The sequence below is a fragment of the Symsagittifera roscoffensis genome, chromosome 3, assembly GCF_963678635.1.
Source record: "Symsagittifera roscoffensis chromosome 3, txSymRosc1.1, whole genome shotgun sequence".
Taxonomy (NCBI): domain Eukaryota; kingdom Metazoa; phylum Xenacoelomorpha; order Acoela; family Convolutidae; genus Symsagittifera; species Symsagittifera roscoffensis.
The window spans coordinates 40,231,023-40,256,810 of record NC_087064.1 but is presented as its reverse complement, the minus strand read 5'-3'; the positions used below and the strand labels follow the sequence as shown (position 1 = coordinate 40,256,810).

General features: G+C 33.4%; 2 protein-coding genes across 4 annotated transcripts in view; both read left to right on the top strand.

Moving 5' to 3' along the window:
- LOC134841709 (potassium voltage-gated channel subfamily H member 6-like) overlaps window positions 1-25,788 on the top strand; it is a 633,879-nt gene that overhangs the window by 302,558 nt on the left and 305,533 nt on the right. The window lies entirely within an intron of this gene.
- LOC134842828 (uncharacterized) overlaps window positions 1-25,788 on the top strand; it is a 554,076-nt gene that overhangs the window by 509,708 nt on the left and 18,580 nt on the right. For all 3 annotated transcript variants that reach the window (XM_063859327.1, XM_063859325.1, XM_063859326.1), the window contains one exon: window positions 24,280-24,434. In XM_063859327.1, the coding sequence (XP_063715397.1) occupies window positions 24,280-24,434 (155 nt within the window). The remainder of the gene's footprint in view (window positions 1-24,279; window positions 24,435-25,788) is intronic.

Genomic DNA, 25,788 nt, shown 5'->3' with positions numbered 1-25,788 from the left:
AATTACAAGCGGTCTTAGATTAGATGTGAGAGCAAGATATTACTTATCTCAACCAAAAATTTGTTCAAGATGTTTTTTTTATAAATCGTTACCTTATTTCACTGTGTATTGCCAATGTAGAGCCTTTTTTGCATTTTCACCGCTTGAGTTTGTGGCTGTCTCTGTGTTCAATCTGATTACGTAAGCGTGAGATAGCGTTTCATTAATTCCTACGTTCGTTTCAAGTTTCAATGATTTTAGTGAGGATACATATAGGTCACTTTGATTTTTGTTTTGTTTTTCAGGAAAAATGGTCGCGCTGAAAAATATATATTTTTTTGCGGTTTGTCTTTTGATTTCTTGGCTCTTTTTTCCATTTCACCCTACACGCGCCGGTGAGTTTTGGTAATTATTCATCTGTACACAATGTCCGGTTCTCACAAAAATTGGAATCTTAGGACATTACAAGCATTGCGACCTACTGTTTGCGTTGTCACAAGTGGAAGCTGAGCAACTTGAATGCTATAACAAGGGATCAGAATAATAGGTATGGAAGAAGACGCTAGCGAGGATTATAATGTAACGATGACAAAAGTGTTGAAAATGGCCAAAGCAATAAGCGGAGAAGTTTAACCAGATAGATTTGTCATTAGCTCACCGGCTTGCATCGAAAAGAATTGGACCCAAGACTATAATAGCTCGATTCTTCAAAATCAAAGTCTAAAGATTGTGCGATTATGCAAAGACCTGCCAATTCCGAGGGTGCGCTTCTTCCACCTATAAATATGATCGAGCTGGAGACGTTTGGACTCGAGATGGAGATATTAATTACATTTGAAAAGCCGATGGAGTAGTACACCTAATACACAGTTTCTATGACAGAGGAGGTTTTCTCAAACAAAACATTAATGATGTGATGAGTCAACCTGATGACAATCAACCTGATGACAATCAACCTGATGACAATCAACACAGTCAACCTGATGACACTTGAATCTTCAGTGATAAAACGTTGTCATAATGATCAAATATCAGTGATAGTATCTGTTAAAAACTTAATAGAAGTAACTGTAATAAAATCATGCTAATTGTTGCTATTAAAAAAGCTCTGAAGATCTGTTGTTTTTGCTTAGTAGCCTCGAATTCGCAAAAAATATACTTTGCTGAACAGGAACATGGTTAAATGAAATTGATAATAATGAAATTTTTAAATAAACTGATTTCCCAGCATTCACAAACAACAGATTAACAAAAAAGGAGGTACAATGATTCAACTAGATTATAAAATCTTAATAATTGATCAACTGGCGTCTGGTTAACCAGAAGCGGTGCCTGAGATAGTAGTCTCTTTAGGGGAAAATGATAATTAGCGTCTGCTATGTACCACCGTGTTATAAAAATACAATTTAGCTGAAGAACAAGATTAGGAGTGAGAATCTTTTGCTGATTTCGAATTACCCATTGTTCTGGCAGGAGATTTTGATACTGAAACCTGATCTAAACTACATTTTATTATTGGATAAATTAGATATTTTACCACTGTAATTTATTTAATATTAACGAATCATAATCCATCCAACTAACAACCCACTTATTTGTAAGTGCTGAAGTTACTTGTAATTTCAGCACCAGAGAGATTTGAATTTAACTTAGAAATTAGGTAACTCTCCAAGAGAACTTCAGCAGTTGCAATAAGCCAGTATACTCTAGATCTTTTGAGCCTAGCAGAGACAAGTTAAATATCCTGAGACTAGTAGATATAAGAGTAAGATTAGGATCGGTATTAGACTAAGAAGTTGCACGAATCTATCCGGCCGAAAATAAGATAGCGTGACGAGCAGACGGTGTACCCTATCCGAAATTACTCTATGAATTAACCACATCGGTCCTAACTCATCTGGTGCGACCATAAGTCTCGAATAAGACCTTAATAGCTTAGAATTAACCAATATAGATTAGAAATTAGATAAAACATTTTCAAAATGTTACACGATAATAACTTAATTGAAATGTCTCCACGACTCAATAGATCAGAGCCGATAATCCGCAAACTACTAGAACTACCCGGTATTGGAAGAAGACCTCGGACAAGAGACGATATACGACTACGTAGAAACTTACCATTTAGTTTCATGGTTGTACGGCAAAAGCCAACACAAACTTTTATATTTAGAATCTTATTAGCAATGAATTTAGATTTTCATTTGCAAACATAAAATTTTTAAATAAATCTTCATGATCATTTCAGGCGCTAAACAAAATTATTAATGTACAATAACGATTGATAAAAAGATCTCAGATTGCTCCCTTAATTTCTGCAGTATTATATAAAACATATTTGAAAAATATTTAATGAAAATAAAAATAAAAATTAGTAGCATGACAATAAATAGTTAGTAATTATTAATCATCTTGTTGTTCCAGCTTCATCACCTAAACATAACAGCAATCATAAGCTCACTAACATCATTTAAAAATTAAATTTTTTATTAAATAAATTTAAATCATTTTAAACTTAAATTCACTTAATTTTACATTAGATCATCAAGGCTTATCCTTGGATCTTTATAAATTTTCTATCTCATTAATTTTAAAATCTGATCATCAAGGCCTATCCTTGGATCAAAAAGAACAATTTTGTCCTCCCCCATCCACTTAGCAAGTGTCTAACGACCTCAAACGTCGATTCACTATCCAAGCTTTTCAAAAGATCCGGACTAATAGAAATTTTTAAATAAAACTAACCATTCAAATTAGGCTAAACAGTGAAGAACTCCGGTTATTCATCCTTCACTTGAACCCTTCTCTTACCAGACCCAGGATAGATCTTAGACTTAGAAAGTTTAAAATAGTATCTAACGAACTACTTGTGTTCTAATTATACCTGAACCTTGTGGATCGATTTACTATTCTCCAACCCTTGAACACAATCACTACCCCTAAGTAAGATTAAGTAAGTTAACACCTTAACTTAGACTAGCCACGAGAAAGTAAAAAATCATTCTCCGGAATCGATATACTTTTCTCTCCAACCCTGAATAAAAAGACCCAGGTTAAGCTAACCAAAAAATCGTAAGGACTAACAGTCTAGGAAAATAAAAAATCACTAACTTCTTGCATCCCTCATCCTAAACCTTATGTCATTCAAAAATTTAGGAAATAAACAAACAATCGTTTTACACAATTGTGAAATAGACAACCAAAAATACGATCTTGTAATAACTCCACATACACAAACAGTTGGATACATTCGAACAAAACGACAAACAATTAGTAGAAAAATTATAAACAAACAAAGACAAATAACACGAAAAAGATTTTCGAAAAATAGAAACGCATTTTCTGAACCAGAAGCCAACAGTTTAGACGAACTATATAAATTAAAAGAATCAATAAGTAAAATTTGCCCCATCCATGATCAATTATAGTTTTACGACTCAGAAACAACTTCAAGTTCATCAAAAAGAGGAAAAAGAAGAATAAAAAGCAATATAAACACAAACCAGTACACCTGTATAATTGGAATCAACCAATTAGACACATTGATAGTTATATATTAAGTCATCAAACGAAAAAATGAGCCACACTCAAAGTGACGAAAGTCCAGACGAAGAAGCAGTTTTTCCCTTTCTTATAGATTCATTCGATGATAGAGGACAAACACGATTTTGTAAGAACTTACTCGGAAATTTGTTTGAACCAGGAATCAGTCCATGCAAAGCAGAATTCCCGGATGTAAAAATCAAAAGACAAATTATCGAAAATTATTTGAAAGACATATGTAATCTAACACAACAATACGGAATCTACACCATAGAATTCAGCACACCAAATACAGCCCATGGTAAATATGTAATTCAAACAGACGATATTGAATTAGAATTTTCAAAAGTATTCATAGAATATATCAAAAGCATACAATATCAGAATTCACAAAGAGCAAACTCCATATTCACTAACGAAATTTTTGCAATAATATATTGTTATATATCTATATTAGAAAAAACAGAAGTTCAAAGTATATCACCAACCGAAACATCCAATAATGCAAAAGTACGAAATGAAATCAGTATTTTCAACATTTCTACATATAGTCCGCGAAAATTTTACCAAAGATGATGTTTCACAAAACACTAAACATGATTTGCAAAAGCTTTTAGCATGGTTTATAATAGATTATTTTACCCACAATTTAGATTTAATTTCACAAGCAAGAAAAATTTTCAGACCTCAAAATACCAATGATGACACTGTCTTTGCAGAACAATCAGATTACGTTTGGGACCCTGAATGGTCTCATCCAGCATTTCTAATTATTCCACAAGATATCTCGAGTCAAGCAATAAGTACAATATCTTTCCACAGAGATTATGTAAAAGTAATACCATTAACGATTGACGCAACACCATTAATTATAATGCATTTTTACCTGATACACGAAATAACAGCTTAAATTCAACAGTCATACATAATGAAAATCTCAATGGAACCAGAAATCTTACACAACAAGATATTCAAACACCATCACATTTCATAAATGAAGAAATCGTCCAAACAACAGCAACAACTACACGACAAAGTATTTCACCAATACACCCAAATCTGACAACACCAAGAAATACAAATACATCACTAACACAGGTAACCTTACAATCAGCTGTTAAACCTTCGGTTGCTCCAAAATGTTCACATATGGACTATCAAACGTAAAGACCAGACCAATGACAAAATCGTCAAAAACACGAAAAACGTTCACAAGAAACACTTTTGCAGAACACAATTACAATTATGCACACCAACCAAAAACAAATCAACCCCCCCGAAAAACTACACAAAATTTAAATCACGTATGTTCCCATCATTGGAATCTTCCAAAAACATCGACCGATTCAGTAAATTTTTCAGATAATCCACAACCTACACAGGATTATAGTGAAAATTACCCATTTTTTCAACAGAATAAAAATAAACAACATACACCATATAATACGAACTATTTATCATCTGATGACGATGATTATCATCAACCAGATATTTTTGCACCATATACAAAAGAATATCGCACACAGAGACCGTGACAATTTCAACCATCTCAAATTATGAAAATTTACCCACAAAATCCAACAGATATACAAAATCCACAAAAAATGCATATACAAAACCCATTTAACACACAATATTTTCAAACAATACAACCACAAAACCCAATGACAATGCATTCTTATCAACCATTCCAAATGCAAAATGAAATAACGCTCACATATTACCTTCAGCAACATGAAATCACAAAAAAATCAACTTTCGAACTTTTCCCAAATGCCGCAGAATCACTACAGATGACTATGAATCCATACCTCATGGGTGAATCATCAATAACATCGAATAAACCATTAATGGTATTCACTGGAACAGATCCTGAATATTCTGTAGAAGATTATCTAAAAGCAGTAACTGCAAATTTAATTTTAAATATAGGACCCGAACCAATAATACGCCACTCCATGAAAATTGGATACATAGACGCACAGCGTTAATACAAACAACACTAGATGGCGCAGCTCAAAAATGGTTTTCAGTATTACCCATAGAAATAAAATCAGATTGGAAAAGATTCACACAAGAATTTTCAAAAAATGTTTGATTCTGAACGAAACAAACAACATCAAAGAGTTTTATGCAACGAAATACGCAGATTACTAAATGAAACAATTAAACAATTAGCAGTACGAATCGAAACACTAGTTCGAAAAGCATATTCACTTAATACACATGATTAAAAAAACACAAAAATGACAGAAATTTTAATGATGACCTTAACCCCTCAATAAAGGAAAATAGCTATAAAAAAGAGAGCATCTCATCCTTCCTCAATTCGAGAACCAGATTTAGATTTTCGAAAATTAGTAGATAAACTAGAACAAGCCGAAATCACAATGAAACTCGAAGAAACAGAAAATCTAAAACTACAATTTGTTAATCGGATTGAAACAAATACTACACATATAAATAACATACAAGAATCAGACGCAGAGCTGATTGAAAAAATTACTGAAATACTAAATATCTACGAACGACATCCAAACTTTAAAGGCAAACCATCCTTCAAAAATGGTTTAATTATTGCCGACGATACGGACACAGTATTTTCGAATGTAGACAAAAACAACAAGACAATCAGAATAAACCTCAAAAGCACAAAGAACCAAATAAATCATTCTATCAATATATGAAAAAGACCAAAATCTACCAAACAAAATTATATATAGTAATAACAGTTCAGGAAAACCACTTCCAAGCAACTCAATTTACTCAAGAAATCAATCACCATATAACTCAATCACCATATAAATCAATCACCATCCAAACTTTAAAGGCAAACCATCCTTCAAAAAATGGTTTAATTATTGCCGACGATACGGACACAGTATTTTCGAATGTAGACAAAAACAACAAGACAATCAGAATAATCCTCAAAAGCACAAAGAACCAAATAAATCATTCTATCAATATATGAAAAAGACCAAAATCTACCAAACAAAAATATATATAATAACAGTTCAGGAAAACCACTTCCAAGCAACTCAATTTACTCAAGAAATCAATCACCATATAACTCAAGTTATAGAGGTAGATTCACGAAATTTCTCACAAAATAGATATAGCCGATCGAACAACCAAAATAACCAAAATAACTATTCACGATCGAATTCAAACACAACACAATTTGTTTCTGATTCCAGTTCCCATTCAAACCCAAGGAATAGACACTATTCCAATAATAGATCACGAAACTCATCATACAACAGAAATAGAAACTATTCACACAATAGAAATAGAAGTTATTCTAATAATCGAAATCAGAATTATCCAAACAATAGATCAAGAAATAATTCATATAATAGATCGAATTATCACAGATCAAATGATAACTATCAAAACAGATCACGAAATAATTCACCAAATCGGAACTCAAGTTACAATAATCGATACAGAAATTATTCCCAGTCACCACATAGGAATAATAACCGCTATCCCGATTCTAAACATCGATACAGAAGTAGCACACCAAAACATCAAAGACACATTAATCAAGTGCAAACAACTGAAGAAACAACTTCAGACCCCCCAGGTATTGATGACACAGGAAGTAACGAATAACAACTAAATCATATAAATTGTGAATTATCGGATACTGAAAGTGATACAGATAATACCATCTCTGTAAATATGATAACAGTCGAAAATGACTATGAACCTATCATATATGAACAACCTTTCACTTCACATATATACGAAAATCAATTGGAACTTCTTCACAATTACTATATTGGACCCATTAATAATACACAAACACACGAAATTAACACGGTAAGAAGTAAACGAAATTAACACGGTAATTAATCCCGATAAAAAAGATGAAACACAATGCTCAAACACAAAACATATTTATCAAAATATACAAAAAGAACAACCAAAAGAAGAAATTTGGACAATTCCATTTCTCTTAGAGCCCAAGAAACAAAGAATTTCAACCAACTGATCTTGAAATTGATTTTTTAATTGACTCAGGAGCAGAATCAAATATAATTATTATTCCCACATGGAATGAAATCAAAACATTCCAAATTTAACACCTCTTGAAACCTCTAGTAAATTAGCAACAGCACAAGGATCAACATTAGTAAATTATGGAAAAATCCAATTATTCCTTCTTCCCACAAGAACAATGGAACAAAACAAGATTTTGAACAAACCATTTAAACAAATATTTCATATTACTGATATTAAACACAATATCATTGGCATACCATTTATATCTAAATATATACCAACAATCAACATCCAAAATAATAAGATCCATATCAAAGATAAATACACAAAAAAATACAGCCCTAACATTCTTCCAAAGATTAAACAAACAACCACCATTTTTTTCAAAATGTTATCCCATTTACAATCAACAACGGAAACACCGAAACCACTATCAGGAAATATACATAATTTCTCAATAAAACAAGTTCACCAGTATAACAAAAATCAAAATAAACAACAACTTTTCATGTCTGACTTCGAGTTTAAACCTATCCACAATTTTTTCTAAATTTCAATCTCATCCATCAAATACTCAAAAATTACGAATTCCGATATTATTTCATTACACGTGTATAACAATACACCGTATCAGATAACATTACCCTCAGGACTTTTAGGATTTTGTGAAACAAATGCTACAATTTCACCTATAAATGAAGTAGCCTACCGCGTTAATAATATACTCCAATTATTAGATATTTGCCAATCAACAATTCTTGACGAAGAATTATCCATAAATAATATAATAAGTAATGAAAAAAGAAACACAGATTATTTCACAAAAGTACCATATTTTATACCGACATTCAATATAACAAATTACATAAAAGAACAACAAAAATTTTTAACAATGTTTAATTTTGAACACTCACAAATCACACAAAATGAATTTGATAAATTAGCAAATCAACTGTTAAAATATTCAACAGTCTAGCAACATCCAAATTTGACGTTGGAAAAATTAGTTCATCACTTCACCTCCCATTAAAACCTGACGCAGTTTTCAAAAAACAAAGAGCAAGTAAAGTACCGATTCACTTACACGACAAGGTAAACCGATTACTTGATATTTTAGAACAATATGAAATTATCTCACCAGTAAATAAAGAAGAACAACCAAAAGGTAACACCTTCATTAACCCTGTTATCATTCTAGCAAAAGGTGAATCACTAAAAATAGTTTTAGACGCTAGATACCTCAATTCACTAATTGACGAATCAAAATGCAATTGGCCTATTGAACCCATACAAGTTATCTTAACAAAGATAAATGGTAAATATTTCACAACCGCAGATATGAATAGTGCTTATAGTCAAATGCCACTAGATTAACAATCACGAAGTTTAACACAATTTGTTATTGGAAATCAACAATACGAATTTAATCGCTTATTCTATGGAATATCCATAGGACCAGCAGCTTTTTCAGCTTTTATGGATAAAATTTTTAGACCACTAATACTCAACAAAAATGCAATCACATACTTAGATGATGTTTTCATGCAATCACAAACTAAAGAAGAAATGTTTATTATTTTAGAACAATATCTTAAAATACTTTAGAACGAAAATCTTAAGGCAGCCCCCGATAAATCACACTTCTTTTTAACACGCGTTAAATTTTTAGGACATAATATAGAACGAGAAACTATCACTCCATTAAAATCACGCATTGATGCAATTCAAAAACTTCAGCCACCTACAAATAAAAAGAAAATCCAAGAATTCCTTGGGATGATGAATTTCTTAAGTAAATATGTTTACAAAATGCAATTATACTTAAGACCCTTTTATAACATCCTCAGACAACAAAATAATTTTGAATGGACTACTGAACATCAAACACGATTTGAGGAAATTAAAAACCTTTTAACAGAACAAATTTCAAACACAATTCCAGATCCCAATCAACCATTCTATGCAATGTGCGATGATTCAAATTTTGGCATCGGCGCAGCATTGCTACAATCACATAGTGGAACAAATAAAATGAATCTTATATCAGCAAATTCACGATTATTCACTCAAGCAGAGCTACGACTCTCAACTCTAATGAGATAATGTACAGCAGTAATTTTTACACTTACAGAATATGAATTTCTGATACTTGGATCAAAAGATCCAACAGTTCTATTCACAGATCACAAACCAATTATTTTTCTATTTACACAAAAATCAAACCCAAATCTTAGAGTTTATAGATTTCAACTAATTCTAATGAAATTTCCAAACTTACATATAGTTTGGACAGCAGGAAAAATTCTTGCGTTACCAGATACATTAAGTCGAAATACGCCACCTGAATTACTTACACGAAAAACTACACGAAATACCACAAAATATTAAATTCTATCTCGCAAAAGATGAAACGTCACCCCGGCTAGAATGCAAATACGCAGTAAAAACTGACATTGATCAATCACAAATAAATAATCTATAACATTTTCCACTCTACTCAGATTGCCAAAATAATCACTACGAAGTTCATTTACTAGGCACATCCACTTTTAAACCAATTCCATACTGACAATGGATAAAAAATAATACTCAGCAAAGGAGAATAAGACAACACTCGCATGAAAAAGACCTTTTTCCATTAATTGAAAAAGAAAATTTGACCGATAAAATAAATTTATCAGGACCACAAACAAATGATTCAAAATACACAATAAATCAAGTTTTTGACCTCCATGACCCACTTGACACAATTCCCCTATCAAAACTAGAAATTGACAATATTTTTCTCCCCCCAACAGATAAAATTACACTTGAACTTTTAAAACAATATCAAAATCTCGACCCAGTAATTATACAACTAAAATCGTGACACAAATACAAAACTAAGCCCGTAAAAGCAGATACCACATTTTTAGGAAATAAAACACTCCTCCGATATTTCCGAAAATTTAATAACACAACAATTAATGAAAATACAGATCTTTTAGAATATCATTTAAATGATTCTAAAGTTCCCTGTCTTCCTTTAGGTATGATATTAATAGCTTTTAACATCTCCCATACTTAAAATACAAAAGGACACTCCGGATCAGAAAAAACATACTCGAACTTTACACAAATTTTTTATTTCCCAAATGCACCAATTTGGATATAAGTATTATGCAACGATTGTATAATATGTCAATTGAACAAACCTTATCCAAATCAAAAACAAATAGCACAAAAACAAGATTTTAAAGGACAAAGTTTATATTTTAACCATCGCATTTCTTTCGACACAAAAGGACCAATTTCACCATCCTCTGAAACAAAATTTCTACATTATGGTCATTGTTGATGCGTTCACACACTATGTAGCATTCAACCCAGTACCACATTGTAATGCTTACTATGCTTAGACAACACTTTACGAACATTGGATAGCCAAATTCGGATTACCCGAAATCTTAGTTACAGACAACGGTACAGAATTCATAAATAATGAAATCATCACACTATGCCACTTATATAACATCAAACATAAACCACGTACATCTCATGCAGCTTGGACAAACGGTTTAGTCTAAGGTATGAACCGTTCATTACAAGAATATCTCAGATGTATCATAAATGGAAATGATACAAGATACACAGAATGGTCAGCAGATGTAAAACTATTTCCCTTAGCATATAATTCAACAATCATGACAACTTTAGGAATGTCACCATACGAAATGGTTTTTAATCAAAAGCGACGAAAACCAGTTATGTTTACAGCAAATGCCCATAAAATGCACAAGGTTATTGCCAACCAAATAAAGATTCAATTTGTTATAACCTACCTTTACACAGATGATGAAGATCATTTTCATCACCCACAAATTCTTAAATAAGCCTCCGGCACACACCGAATGGATTTTAAATAGAGATAAAAAACACAATGAAATCTACCAAAAAGTAACAAAGAAATTGTTACAAAGGCAAAACATTAACGACCAAATTAATTCACGCTTTACACTAGCCACAGATTTAAAAATTGGAACATTTGTCTTAATACCTAACTTTAATACGCAAAAAGGAATCTCTAAAAAATTACAACCCCTTCGAAAAGGACCATACCAAATAATTGCCAAACCCACTGACGTAACGTATAAACTCACAGCTTCAAATAAAAAAGAAATTGTTCAACATCGTAACAATCTATTGCCCTACTACCCAAAAGAATACGCACTACGCGAATTAACTCAATTATATTCTTTCACAGGTTTAAAAGTTATTCAAAATCATCCACATACAGAAAAGGAAATAGACGAACAATACAACGTTCATCATGAAAATCAAAATCAAAAACAAACCAAAGCTCAAAACAATCAAAAAATGCCAGACCCAAAAATACCTCAAAAAGAAAGAAAAAACAGGAAAATGATAGAAAAAATTTTACCACAAGAACAAATAGAAAAATCAGAACATAGAGAATCATCACGACTTAGAAATCAACCACGTAAAAATTACAAAACATTCTTTCCACAATCTGAAATATTAAAGCAAGTTGAATTTCAAAAACAACTTTGATTTTAAAAATTAATAATTTTTACACCTCTAAATCATTTTGAACTTTCATTTTTCAAGATAACATGCTGACAAATACGCAACAATTCTAGTTCAAATTCAGCCAATAGGATTCACTCAAAACCGTCACCTTCTACATCGCTAACACCAACCTATTAGCCGATAGATGTTAAACTCCAGGCATATCTATAACTATAACTTTACAACCTCCAGGTCAAAAATAAGCAACTCGCTAAAACTTGACAACTAAAATAAATACCACCATAATATTACAACCCCCCCCCCCCCCCCTCCCTATCTAATAACGAAAAGATGAACAATACTTTCCCAACTCAGACCTCAAAAACCCTCCAACCAAAAATGGCGAATTAGCCTAAAGTAAAAAAGGACTATAATCGTTTGGCCTAAAGTACAAATATTTCAAAAATACCCCAGATCACCCGACAAATAAAAATAAAGCAAAGAAGACCTCCCGAACACCATAAAATTAGCCCCCAACAATTTTTCACAAAACTCAACCCAATTGTCAAAAAACCAATAAATAACCCGACCACACTTGAATTTCGCCCCAAACAACAAAAAATATTCGACGAAGAAATCATTTCTTAATTGCTCTTCTCTCAATCAGTCAGTATCTTAAAAAGTACAAACCTAAATCTTTTCATAAAAATTTTCATACTATGCAAACTTTTGTTCATATTTTTAATCGATACTTTTGAAGCGTTCATAATCATTTGAATAAATTTTTGCAATATTTTTTTAATTTTCTACTCCCTATTTGAAATATATCTCCAACTTTCCCAAATCATTGACCACATTCACAGGTACAATAATTCAAAGTCAATTTAAATGATACGAACAATTTTCACTAGAACAGATATTTTTTACTATTTGTAATTTTCATCAAATTTTTATCATCCCTAATAATGACAATGTGCAAATGTGTAAAAAAGGCAATAGCCACATTCGCCTTAGCAACAATCCTTTTAATTCTTTCCATCGAAGAATACTACAATAAACATAAATCTTCCAACTAGAAAAAATCAATCGGACACGTTTCAAAAATTGCTAACCAACAATCACAAAATCAGTCTTCACCGGCATCATCCCAAGAAAACCCAGCAATACCTACAACTACCCAAAACCCCCAAACATCCACACGAATTTCTTTTCAAGATAATCCATACGCCTTTGAAGAACGACACGCTCGCTTATCAGAACCATTAGAACCAGTCCAGCGACAGGCATTCCTAAGTGAACCAACATATAATTTGTACCCCACATTGCCACAAGACTTAAACAGAATAAGACACATTAGTCAAAATCAAAATACAGTTGAAATAAATAGACAGATTATACATCCACGAAGAAATAGAAATTTTCAAACCACTAGAGTTCATTTTGATATACCCCAGTCATCAACACCAACTACTTCAGATATTTCAAGTAGTACATTACCAGAAACTCACACACTCCTTTCACAACATAGCACCTCAAGTATACCCTCAGGTTACTTAGGTTCAACACCAACATCTGAACAAATACGTAAAAATCCCTTTAAACCCCCCCCCCCCCCAATCCCACCGCACGACTACCATATTGGGCTACACACTCATATACACAAGGTGAACTAAACATAGTAAATGAACCAATAGGTATTTCTACGAATACAACACCATCATCACTATCAGAAACATTATCACTACCGTCAGCACCATCATTAAGTCAAATTTCACCGACGCTTTTCCCTTTAAATTTTCCAAATAACCTCGACGCTAGATATCGAGAACAATCATCATCAAAAATCTTTTTACGACTAGATTGGAACACATTCGTAGCACCCCACCATTATTTGGACAACATCAAGATAGTAACCGACTCCACAGTTGGGCACTCAATAGACTACAATTTAGACAAGATATCCACGAAGATATTCGTGAACACAATATTCAAATACTTCAACAAAATAGTCTCCAATTAAAATTTGAAATCACGATCAAACTTAACAATTTTGTTCAACATCCCTACCCATTAAATCCACCAAAAATAACAGCTCAATCGCTACCACCACCATTTATAACAACTGAAGTAATATATAAATACGATAGATATACAAAAAACACAATTGGTTACATCACATTTTATAACCCATACTCAGGATTATCATACACGTGTATATTCTAAAAATATTAACGTTTCAACAAATCTTTTTTCTAATGTTTTCCGACCAAAACACAAATCCATCTCCTCGCACAGGACCCCATGATTTATTAGTAACACACTATGATTGTGAAGAAAACGAACAAAAAACACCACACAAATATGCAATAAATCAAGTATCGCAATGCGAAACAGAACCACAAGCTATAGAAACTACAAATGTAATCGCAACAATATATTCAAAAGCACGAGCAACAAATGTCACAGGATATAAATTTACAGCAACATTTTCCGAAAAGAAAGTACACTGTTCACAAGTTTCCAATGGAAATAAGAACCGACTTGATCACGAATCATTTTATCAAAGTAATATAGAACGACTTTTACATCTAAATCCCGATGATTGTAAAAACGAATTACTCAGACTTAACATCACAAGAAATAAAAACACAGACAGAAAAATAGTAACTTTCCAAGTCTTTGCCGATTCTGTACATCAAGCAGAACTTGAACGATATCAAGGACATATAAAATTAGACGAAAAATACCCATATAACGGCGCACACGGAAGATTAACTTATGGCATACATGATAAACACTGGATACCACACATTGGAATAAATGACCCTTCAAACTGCAAAGCAGACACAAAAAATAAATGTTTTTTGATTGGAAAATACAACTCGAAAAAATACAACTCACACGAGATTTATCTGATAACACAATGATCTATCAAGGAATTAGGTTATCTTGCAAAAATGATCAAGGTTATTGTGACCCTACAACAGGGACCCAAGCAACAATTGTTTGGTTTCCCGAAGATACATGCACAACATTTCAAGTAGCAAAAATACACGCTCGAATGATAAAATTTCATGAAAAATATTTTATAGAATAAATTCCATACGAACAAGTAAACCCATCCCGAAAACAAAGTAATGATTCTAGAAGTATCCATGATATAGAAAGTAAATTAACACGTTTTCAAATGTATCAAGAAACAGAATTTGCATGTAAATACAGAAATCCACTTTATAAGACACAATACACAGAATTTGCATGTAAATACAGAAATCCACTTTATAAGACACAATACTCTGAAATACTTGTCGAATACGAAAAAGGTTTCGACATGACCACTGGAAAAATAAAATTTGACCCTGATGCCACAAGTCATCCTATAAATGAAGGAACATCATACGTCCCAGTTAACTTTCTGAAAAACACAGGTCAACCTGGTGGAAAACTAAAACCATATGACAGTAAAAGCACACGTTTAAAAGAACTATCACTAATGAATGCACCTATTTTGGTAATATTCATTATGATATCCACTTAGACATGAAGTTAGACTACACAATTAGTAGAATTTTTCAAGAAATGTCACTTTCTGAATTAGAAACACTTCATCAACTATGCGAATTAGAAAGAACACAAATCCTACAATCACTCGCACTAGCAGTACTAAAAATACCTTACGCAGGTTACTTATTATCAGGAAACAGATCAAATTTTCTAGATTACGAAGGAAATATTTTATGGTTTTATACTTGCACCAAAAAAAGTATCACCCTTATATGTTTTTGAAGACAAACGTTGTTATATAAGAATTCCCATATTCTATAAAAATAAAGTACATTTTGTCGATACACTTTCAAGACGAACATGTTTTTGGGATACCGCAGTCCCATGTGGATCAGAAATTAGCAACAATGTAGTACAATTAAATCCTGATGAAGATAAATACTACCTACTTACACCGTACCCTACATTAATGCAATCACTCAAAAAATTTTCACCCGAAAGCATCAGAGCTATTGCTCGTAATCCAAATATTGATTTACAATCAATTGGAATATATTCTAAATCTGATATCCAACATCACATTAGAACACAACAATTTCAGGAATTATTAACACAAATGGACACAATACAAAGACAATCAATTGACCAGAATTTAAGAAAACTTGCCGAAACCGCAGGATTTGCAGACATTTATACACAAGAATATAGCGGATATTTTAAAGACATTAAAGACTACATTTATTTAAACGGTTAAAAATACAGACCACAAGATATTTCACCTATAAATATTTTTAGTTTTGTCACCTTAAAGAACGAAATTCTAGCTTTTCTAGGATGGCCCTATTATATCTTAGAAAAATTAACTATCTTATACGCCATGTTTAATTTTATAGGATTTCTTTTCTCACTGTTAAAAGTAATCAATATTACGTGCGCTATACACACACAAGTAAACCGACAAGCAAGTGTAGCACGTATACTATTTGCAGGATTTTTTGGAATTTTTTCATCATCAATTAATAAAATACTCTTAGATGCACAAATAAAAGAATATAACACAAAAATATCCACAAGACAAAACATATACGACGAAGAACATAATAATGTAGAAATAACACCTACCGCACCACAGTTGCCACCCTTACCGCAAAACCATCCACTATCATTAGTTCCCCGTAATTTCCGAAACCTAGCAATCACAATTAATCCGAATTCTAGACCAAATACAACACAAAGTCCCATCCAACACATAATGACACATCATTCACAAAATGAAAAAACATACGAACTAATTATAGAACAACGCCACACCACCACTTTTCAATCTCAACAATCATTTTTTTAACCCACGATGAGCCGACAACTTGGATCCCTCCATCGCTCAAATTCCCATCCAGCCAACCTCCAAACTCAAATCCCAATAATCCCACTTTTTGCTTTCCCACCACCCGATTTTCCAATTATTAATATACCATCAAGCACGAATTCTGATACTAACTCAGATATTTCAGTTTTTCTTTGTATCTCATAATTTAATAACTCTAATGTAGAAACCCCGACGAATTTGCAGACTCCGAACCATCTCCATCTACCTATACCCAGACCAACTCCTCAGTTTTTTCAAAACCCCCTTTTCAACCAATCCCATCCAATCATCCACTCCCATCCGTTTCCACTCCTTCTTATGCTTCCCAAGTGACCCCAACCTATTCTCCACTTCATTCCGACAGATCATATAATCATTCCTCAGATACCCCCCAAATTTCCCAGGAGCTTGATAATTTTATTACTTTACACATCAATTAATACACCCCAACACCCTCACAATACATTAACTCTCATCCACAATAACATCCTCAAATACAGCTATCCCCACACCCTCCTCAGTTTACACTCCATCATCAGCACACTCATCCACATCCACCGAAACGCCTACTAGCACCCACCGAGCTTATCGCACTTTTAAACGAAAATTTCCAAATCACCCATTTCCAACTAAACCCGGAACAGCCCGCGAACATATTAATCACCCGGAACACACCAACACGAAAAATTTTCTTGAAATCACCTTACCCTCATTTCCGCAATATACGTTAAATACACCTAACAATACTAACGACACACGCAATTTTGTTGATGAGCACGTTTTAATGCCAACACTTCATTGGACAGCTTATTATAATTTCACTAACCACCTTTGCCTACCATTAGCTATTACTCACGACAGTATCGAAAAGCACAAAAATATGTTATATAGACTCATCACAACACTAACACCTCGACAATTTACTTACGTTGGATATAAAAATTTATTAAAAACATTCACTGCACCCCGAGCTAACGAATTTGCAATAGAATACTACGATCATAATATCATCCGCTCTAATCAAGATCAATTTTTAGATGAAGACCGCTTCGCAAACCCGCTACAAAAAAAAATTTTCATCAAAACATCATACGTATTCACACTTAACATTTTTGATAGAAAGCATGATCACATTATTTCAGAATCACTAGTTGATATTCAAGCATACGAGAGCTTCTATGATATTTTTCAGTTATTTTCACTAATCTTTCACTTTCTTTCACCACAGGAACGCGATTTGCACTGTTCCCACGATATTGATTTACACACCCCATCAAGACAATCTCACCATCGTTTTCAGTTTCTTAACTCAAAATACACGTCACCATTCTTCCTTAATTTTACATATTGCATTAAAGATACTAACCTCCACGGCATCCTCTGCAACTATGACCCAGTTACCCGAATGTATATATTCTGTCCCATCACAAAGACCTTCAATGCCGAAGAATCCAGACCCTTCCTTAACCCGCATGAATTTATCCAGCCTATTGAAATACCCATTTTAGAATTCATTCACCATACTAAATATAATCATAAGATATATAACCTCATCCAAAACACACCTTACGAGTTTGCAGTAGGCACCGAAGAACTTAACACCATTAAAGCACTTCAATTGCTTTGGTCACTGCTACAAACTAAAAACATCATACGCATACGAGCCAAATTACTAACAACATCAGACATGATTCACGACATCTTCCCCCACGGCTTTTTCCCAGAAGATTAAGGTAAGTATAATTTGAAATAATTTTTACTAATAAATTCAAATTTGTACTAACCATTTTCTATCAATGTTTGATTTATGCTTTTAGTCTTCACACCACGATCATCTACAAAACAGAAAAGAAAAATGAAAATAAAAACTTGTTAATTTATCTTAAAATTCATTTTTTTCTTGCACTAAATAATGTAGTAAAATTCATAACAAATGTAGTACTTTTTTTTATAAATTATTTCCCCATGAAGCAGTAAACTTGAAATACGATGAAAATTTATAATTTTAATTCCCCCAAAACGCAATAAAATTCAAATTCTATGCAATAAATTGATAAATTGAGAAAGCAGTACTAACCTTTTCAATATTTTCATTCATTCGCACAAAAATTCTATCCACAATCGCACAGCGCGCCCACGAAAAATTTTTTAAATAATGATTTTAAGTTTCAAGCTTTCACTATCAACAACTCTAACACACGATAACAAGTTTCAAACTTTTCTTTAACCCGGTTAGAAAAGAATTATACACTAAACTAAACTAACCAACGCAGCTTACTGAACACCACAAATCATAAAATAACAGCATGACTAAGAAAAGAAAACCAACGGTACCCAAACCGGATTAACCCAGTTTAAAACTGGATAATTTATTCTTTTGAAGACTATTATAAAATCTAAGAAAGAAATCATAAAACACAAAAAAGTCGCAAGACAAACACAAACCAAAACAATTTGATTTTTGAAAAAAGGACACAACCAAAGTAACATAAGAAAGACCAACATAAACCCAACATAAAACGTTATCACATAACAGGACCTCTCAATGAAACAGCATGCAATCATACTCCCACTCCTGGCCTAACCCACCAGAGAGGATGCCCTGAGCATGCTCTATAGCCGGCCTAACCCACCGCGCTACATCCACGCTTTGTGACCACATTTCTATTTTTAATAAGAGGTACTCAAGGGTGAGTAACTCCTCAAAATAACCAAACTAAAACAAAACGCTTTTGTGAAAACGACTAACTAAATTCATGATTAAAAACCGAATTAACATAAATTTATAAAATGTAAATCATACTTTGCAGTATATAGATCATACACAACAACAAAGACGAACATCCAAAGACTAGATGATCCCATCACACTCGAACAAAAGAATGGCTAAACATAACCGACATGCCGTCCACAATCACGACTCAAAGGATCTAGAGTACGACTTGACTTCGCAGAAAAGGACTTCATTGAACTAGGCCAATGACCAACTCGATGTTCAAGTATACGTACAGATCCGAGTTACAAGGCATCCCTTCCACACACGATCTTCACGTCATTCCCATACGAGGCTGCACACAAAACAGTTCTCTACTAACACAGAAAAACCTGACATAGCAAACCATTTTGAAATCGGATTGATTTCATTGGGGATCACAGTCGTTGTCGAATGACGAAGTAATAATTTCCTGTCCCTAATTCCAGCGTCCTGGAACGTTCTTCAAGAGGAACCGGATAAGAAAATGATGTTCGCAAAGTTTCCAAATCACCCATTCCCAACTAAACCCGGAACAGCCCGCGAACATATTAATCACCCGGATTACACCAACACGAAAAATTTTCTTGAAATCACCTTACCCTCATTTCCGCAATATACGTTAAATACACCTAACAATACTAACGACACACGCAATTTTGTTGATGAGCGCGTTTTGATGCCAACACTTCATTGGACAGCTTATTATAATTTCACTAACCACCTTTGCCTACCATTAGCTATTACTCATGACAGTATCGAAAAGCACAAAAACATGTTATATAGACTCACCACAACACTAACACCTCGACAATTTACGTACGTTGGATATAAAAATTTATTAAAAACATTCACTGCACCCCGAGCTAACGAATTTGCAATAGAATACTACGATCATAATATCATCCGCTCTAATCAAGATCAATTTTTAGATGAAGACCGCTTCGCAAACCCGCAACTAACAGCAAATTTTTCATCAAAACATCATACGTATTCACACTTAACATTTTTGATAGAAAGCATGATCACATTATTTCAGAATCACTAGTTGATATTCAAGCATACGAGAGCTTCTATGATAATTTTCAGTTATTTTCACTAATCTTTCACTTTCTTTCACCACAGGAACGCGATTTGCACTGTTCCCACGATATTGATTTACACACCCCATCAAGACAATCTCACCATCGTTTTCAGTTTCTTAACTCCAAATACACGTCACCATTCTTCCTTAATTTTACATATTGCATTAAAGATACTAACCTCCACGGCATCCTCTGCAACTATGACCCAGTTACCCGAATGTATATATTCTGTCCCATCACAAAGACCTTCAATGCCGAAGAATCCAGACCCTTCCTTATCCCGCATGAATTTATCCAGCCTATTGAAATACCCATATTAGAATTCATTCACAATACTAAATATAATCATAAGATATATAACCTCATCCAAAACACACCTTACGAGTTTGCAGTAGGCACTGAAGAACTAAACACCATTAAAGCACTTCAATTGCTTTGGCCACTGCTACAAACTAAAAACATCATACGCATACTAGCCAAATTACTAACAACATCAGACATGATTCACGACATCTTACCCCACGGCTTTTTCCCAGAAGATTAAGGTGAGTATAATTTGAAATACTTTTAACTAATAAATTCAAATTTGTACTAACCATTTTCTATCAATGTTTGGTTTATGCTTTTAGTCTTCACACCACGATCATCTACAAAACAGAAAAGAAAAAGAAAATTAAAAACTTGTTAAATTATCTTAAAATTCATTTATTTCTTGCACTAAATAATGTAGTAAAATTCATAACAAATGTAGTACTTTTATTTCTAAATTATTTCCCCATGAATCAGTAAACTTGAAATACGATGAAAATTTATAATTTTATTTCCCCCAAAATGCAATAAAATTCAAATTCTATGCAATAAATTGATAAATTGAGAAAGCAGTACTAACCTTTTCAATATTTTCATTCATTCGCACAAGAATTCTATCCACACTCGCACAGCGCGCCCACGAAGAATTTTTTAAATAATGATTTTGGTTTCAAGCTTTCACTATCAACATCTCTAACACACGATAACAAATTTCAAACTTTTCTTTAACCCGGTTGGAAAGGAATTATTCATTAAACTAAACTAACCAACGCAGCTTACTGAACACCACAAATCATAAAATAACAGCATGACTAAGAAAAGAAAACCAACGGTACCCAAACCAGATTAACCCAGTTTAAAACTGGATAATTTATTCTTTTGAAGACTATTATAAAATCTAAGAAAGAAATCATAAAACACAAAAAAGTCGCAAGACAAACCCAAACCAAAACAATTTGATTTTTGAAAAAAGGACACAACCAAAGTAACATAAGAAAGACCAACATAAATCCAACATAAAACGTTATCACATAACAGGACCTCTCAATGAAACAGCATGCAATCATACTCCCACTCCTGGCCTAACCCACCAGCGAGGACGCCCTGAGCATGCTCTATAGCCGGCCAAACCCACCGCGCTGCATCCACGCTTTGTGACCACACTTCTATTTTTAATAAGAGGTACTCAAGGGTGAGTAACTTTTCAAAATAACCAAACTAAAACAAAACGCTTTTGTGAAAACGACTAACTAAATTCATGATTAAAAACCGAATTAACATAAATTTATAAAATGTAAATCGTACTTTGCAGTATATAGATCATACACAACAACAAAGACGAACATCCAAAGACTAGATGATCCCATCACACTCGAACAAAAGAATGGCTAAACATAACCGACATGCCGTCCACAATCACGACTCAAAGGATTTAGAGTACGACTTGACTTCGCAGAAAAGGACTCCATTGAACTAGGCCAATGACCACCTCGATGTTCAAGTATACGTTCAGATCCGAGTTACAAGGCATCCCTTCCACACACGATCTTCACGCCATTCCCAGACGAGGCTGCACACAAAACAGTTCTCTACTAACACAGAAAAACCTGACATAGCAAGCCATTTTGAAATCGGATTGATTTCATTGGGGATCACAGTCGTTGTCGAATGACGAAGTAATAATTTCCTGTCCCTAATTCCAGCGTCCTGGAACGTTCTTCAAGAGGAACCGGATAAGAAAATGATGTTCGCCAAATACCAACGTTCATCATCCATCCTTCAAATTGCAGAGAAGAAAGATAGTTCTAAAAAACTCTGTAAACCCCGGATGGGTGGAACCTGATCTAAACTACATTTTATTATTGGATAAATTAGATATTTTACCACTGTAAAATATTTAATATTAACCAATCATAATCCATCCAACTAACAACCCACTTATTTGTAAGTGCTGAAATTACTTGTAATTTCAGCACCAGAGAGATTTGAATTTAACCTAGAAATTAGTTACCTCTCCAAGAGAACTTCAGCAGTTGCAATAAGCCAGTATACCCTAGATCTATTGAGCCTAGCAGAGACTAGTTAAACACCCTGAGACTAGTAGATATAAGGGTAAGATTAGGATCGGTATTAGACTAAGAAGTTGCACGAATCTATCCGGCCGAAAATAAGATAGCGTGACGAGCAGACGGTGTACCCTATCCGAAATTACTCTATGAGTTAACCAAATCGATCCTAACTCAATACTGACATCCATTAGCAAAGTATTTTACAACGTTCCTTTGTAAATACTAAACAGGCAAATAGATTTCAAATTTTAGATAGCACCGCGACTCTCTAGTTTATAGCCAGTTTTCTTTCATTTTGTCTTAGCTTATAGCAAAATTTTCTGTTGATGCTTTTAGCCAGTTGTTCCTATGGGATCAGCAGGTTTTTTTGTTACAAGATTTTAGGCAAAGTTTTTGAGTACCTTAAGTAATTTTTGAATCCCATTTTTTTACGGTAATTTTTTTTCTGAGCGTTACCATCTATTCATTATGGAAATTAAATGAATGGAGTTGGGGTAGCCCATTCTTATGTTTCAGGTAATAGATTTTCAGAACTATTGCAACAAGTTTGTTCAGAACTTTTTTAGATCGCGATTTTTTCAACAGAATTCATTTCGCTTGAGACACTGTCTTTTGATTTTAGTGTTTTTCGTATTGTAAGTGGTGCGAAGCTCAGCTTCGTCTTTGTTTCAAGTTAACTTCCTTTCCTTTGTTAAAAGGGCTGCCAACTTCACTATTGAACATCAAAAGTGTAAAGGTCACGAAAAGTGTTTCGAAACTCGAATTTAATTTCAGATTTCCCAGCTGATTGAAAAGTTTACCCATTGATCCAGTTTTCGCAATCAAGTAATCGTCAATCATAAATAATCCCTGAAATTCAAAAAGCTTAAAGTTAAAATTCTCCAAAAATTAAGTAATTTTGTTTACTTGCGTTCATTGACCCTTTTGTCTTTGTCATTGGCTGTTGACTATGTTTTCACTTACTTTTTTTTAGCCTTTTCTGTTTCCTTGTCACACCACGCACAAAACACAGAAAATTTGCAAAGAAAAAAATTTTGCCGTTTAGTAGAATCAAAAAAGTTTTTTTTGCCGTTTTTATAATTTATGTGGTAAAACTTTTTTCTATGTTACTTGCACAGTAGCAATCGTCTGTCCTAGTAAGATGTGTCTTCATAGGCTTCCAAGAATGGCCATGAGGATATCGTGGGTCTTCTATTGGAGTACTGTGCAGACACGAATTTAAAGACGGAGCAAAACCAGATTGCTCAGCAGATGGCCAGGCTGAAGAACCACCAGATTTGTGTCAAGTCCATAGAACAGCACTACTCATGGTATGTTTGTTTGCAACTGTCACAAGTCGCCAACGCAGAATTGCTGTTGAACAATAATTATTTATCCTCAACTATATTAAAGCATGGTTTTGTAGCTCGAAAACCTGATCGGATCAATCGAGATTGATCTAGTATGTCTCTTGCTAATCGGTAATGCATTACAGGACTAGTATATGCGTTATCAAATCGGCATATATATAGTTTTCAGGTTAAAAACTTGCTTAATATAATTTGAATGATTTGATAGCTTGTCTTCCTTGGCCTGAGGTTGGACCCCTCCTTGGACGACAAAGGTCCTTGTTTTGAATTCAGTCAGAATGTTTTTTTTCCAAATTTAATGATTGTGTTTCAAAAATTTTCGGCCCATCGTTTGTCTGATTACGTTTTGTCGGCTAAGGTGCGCATCTAAGAGTTATCTTGTGCTGAAAGCAATTTTCATTGTAGTTGCAAGTCTTTGTCGTTTACTCCTTTAACTTGTAAATTTAAGAACTTTTACTACAGTTTTGCTTGCTTGCTTAAGAGTGATGAGCGTAATGTAGTCTGTTATATAGATCTTGGTGTTTTTTTTTCAGAAAAAAGTCTTAAAATGCTCTAATAACTACAGATGTGCATTCAAACATTAGTGCATGTATGAATGTACTTAGTTTATATTTGAACTTTTTGAATTCAATAACTGAAAGTTACCTAAATAGCACTCTCCAAATACGAACGTGGAAATAGTGCGAAAAAATGTCAACGATTTCTAGTTTCGAAAGTGGAATTTAATTTTTGATTTTCCAGCGGATAAAAACTTTACCTATTGATCCAGTTCTCTCAAGTTGGGTTAATGGTATCAAAAAATGCCAATCATAAGTTGTTCTAGAACTTCAAAGAGCTTGAAGGGCATCTGTTTTTTTTTCTTGGAAATTCGAAAGTTGACATTTTTTCAGCAAGTGTTTTTTTTTCTGTTTACTTGAGTTCATTACTCTTTTCCAACTATCAGTTGGCTAATTTTCGCTGAAAAGTTTTATTCGGCCCGATTGTTTTTGGCTTTTGTTTTTATCAGCCTAAATGTAGTCTTCGTCATTTGAGTCAAAGCTGAACTTTTACAACACCCTCCGGAAACTATAAAGGATAAAAACTATTAGGAGTTCTTAGAATTTTTTCAATTTTTTACTCTTTGATCAAAAATTGTTGGTTCTTTTTTAAGAGTACTGAACGTAAGAGTACTGAATTTTTAGACAAAAAACCATTAATTTTGATCAAAGAGAATATTCGACCGTTAAAAAAAGTATCAAAGCCCCATCAATGCATTGCATTTCTAATATTCCAAGTTAACGAAACCAGAACGCGCTGACATCCGAAAATTTTGTTC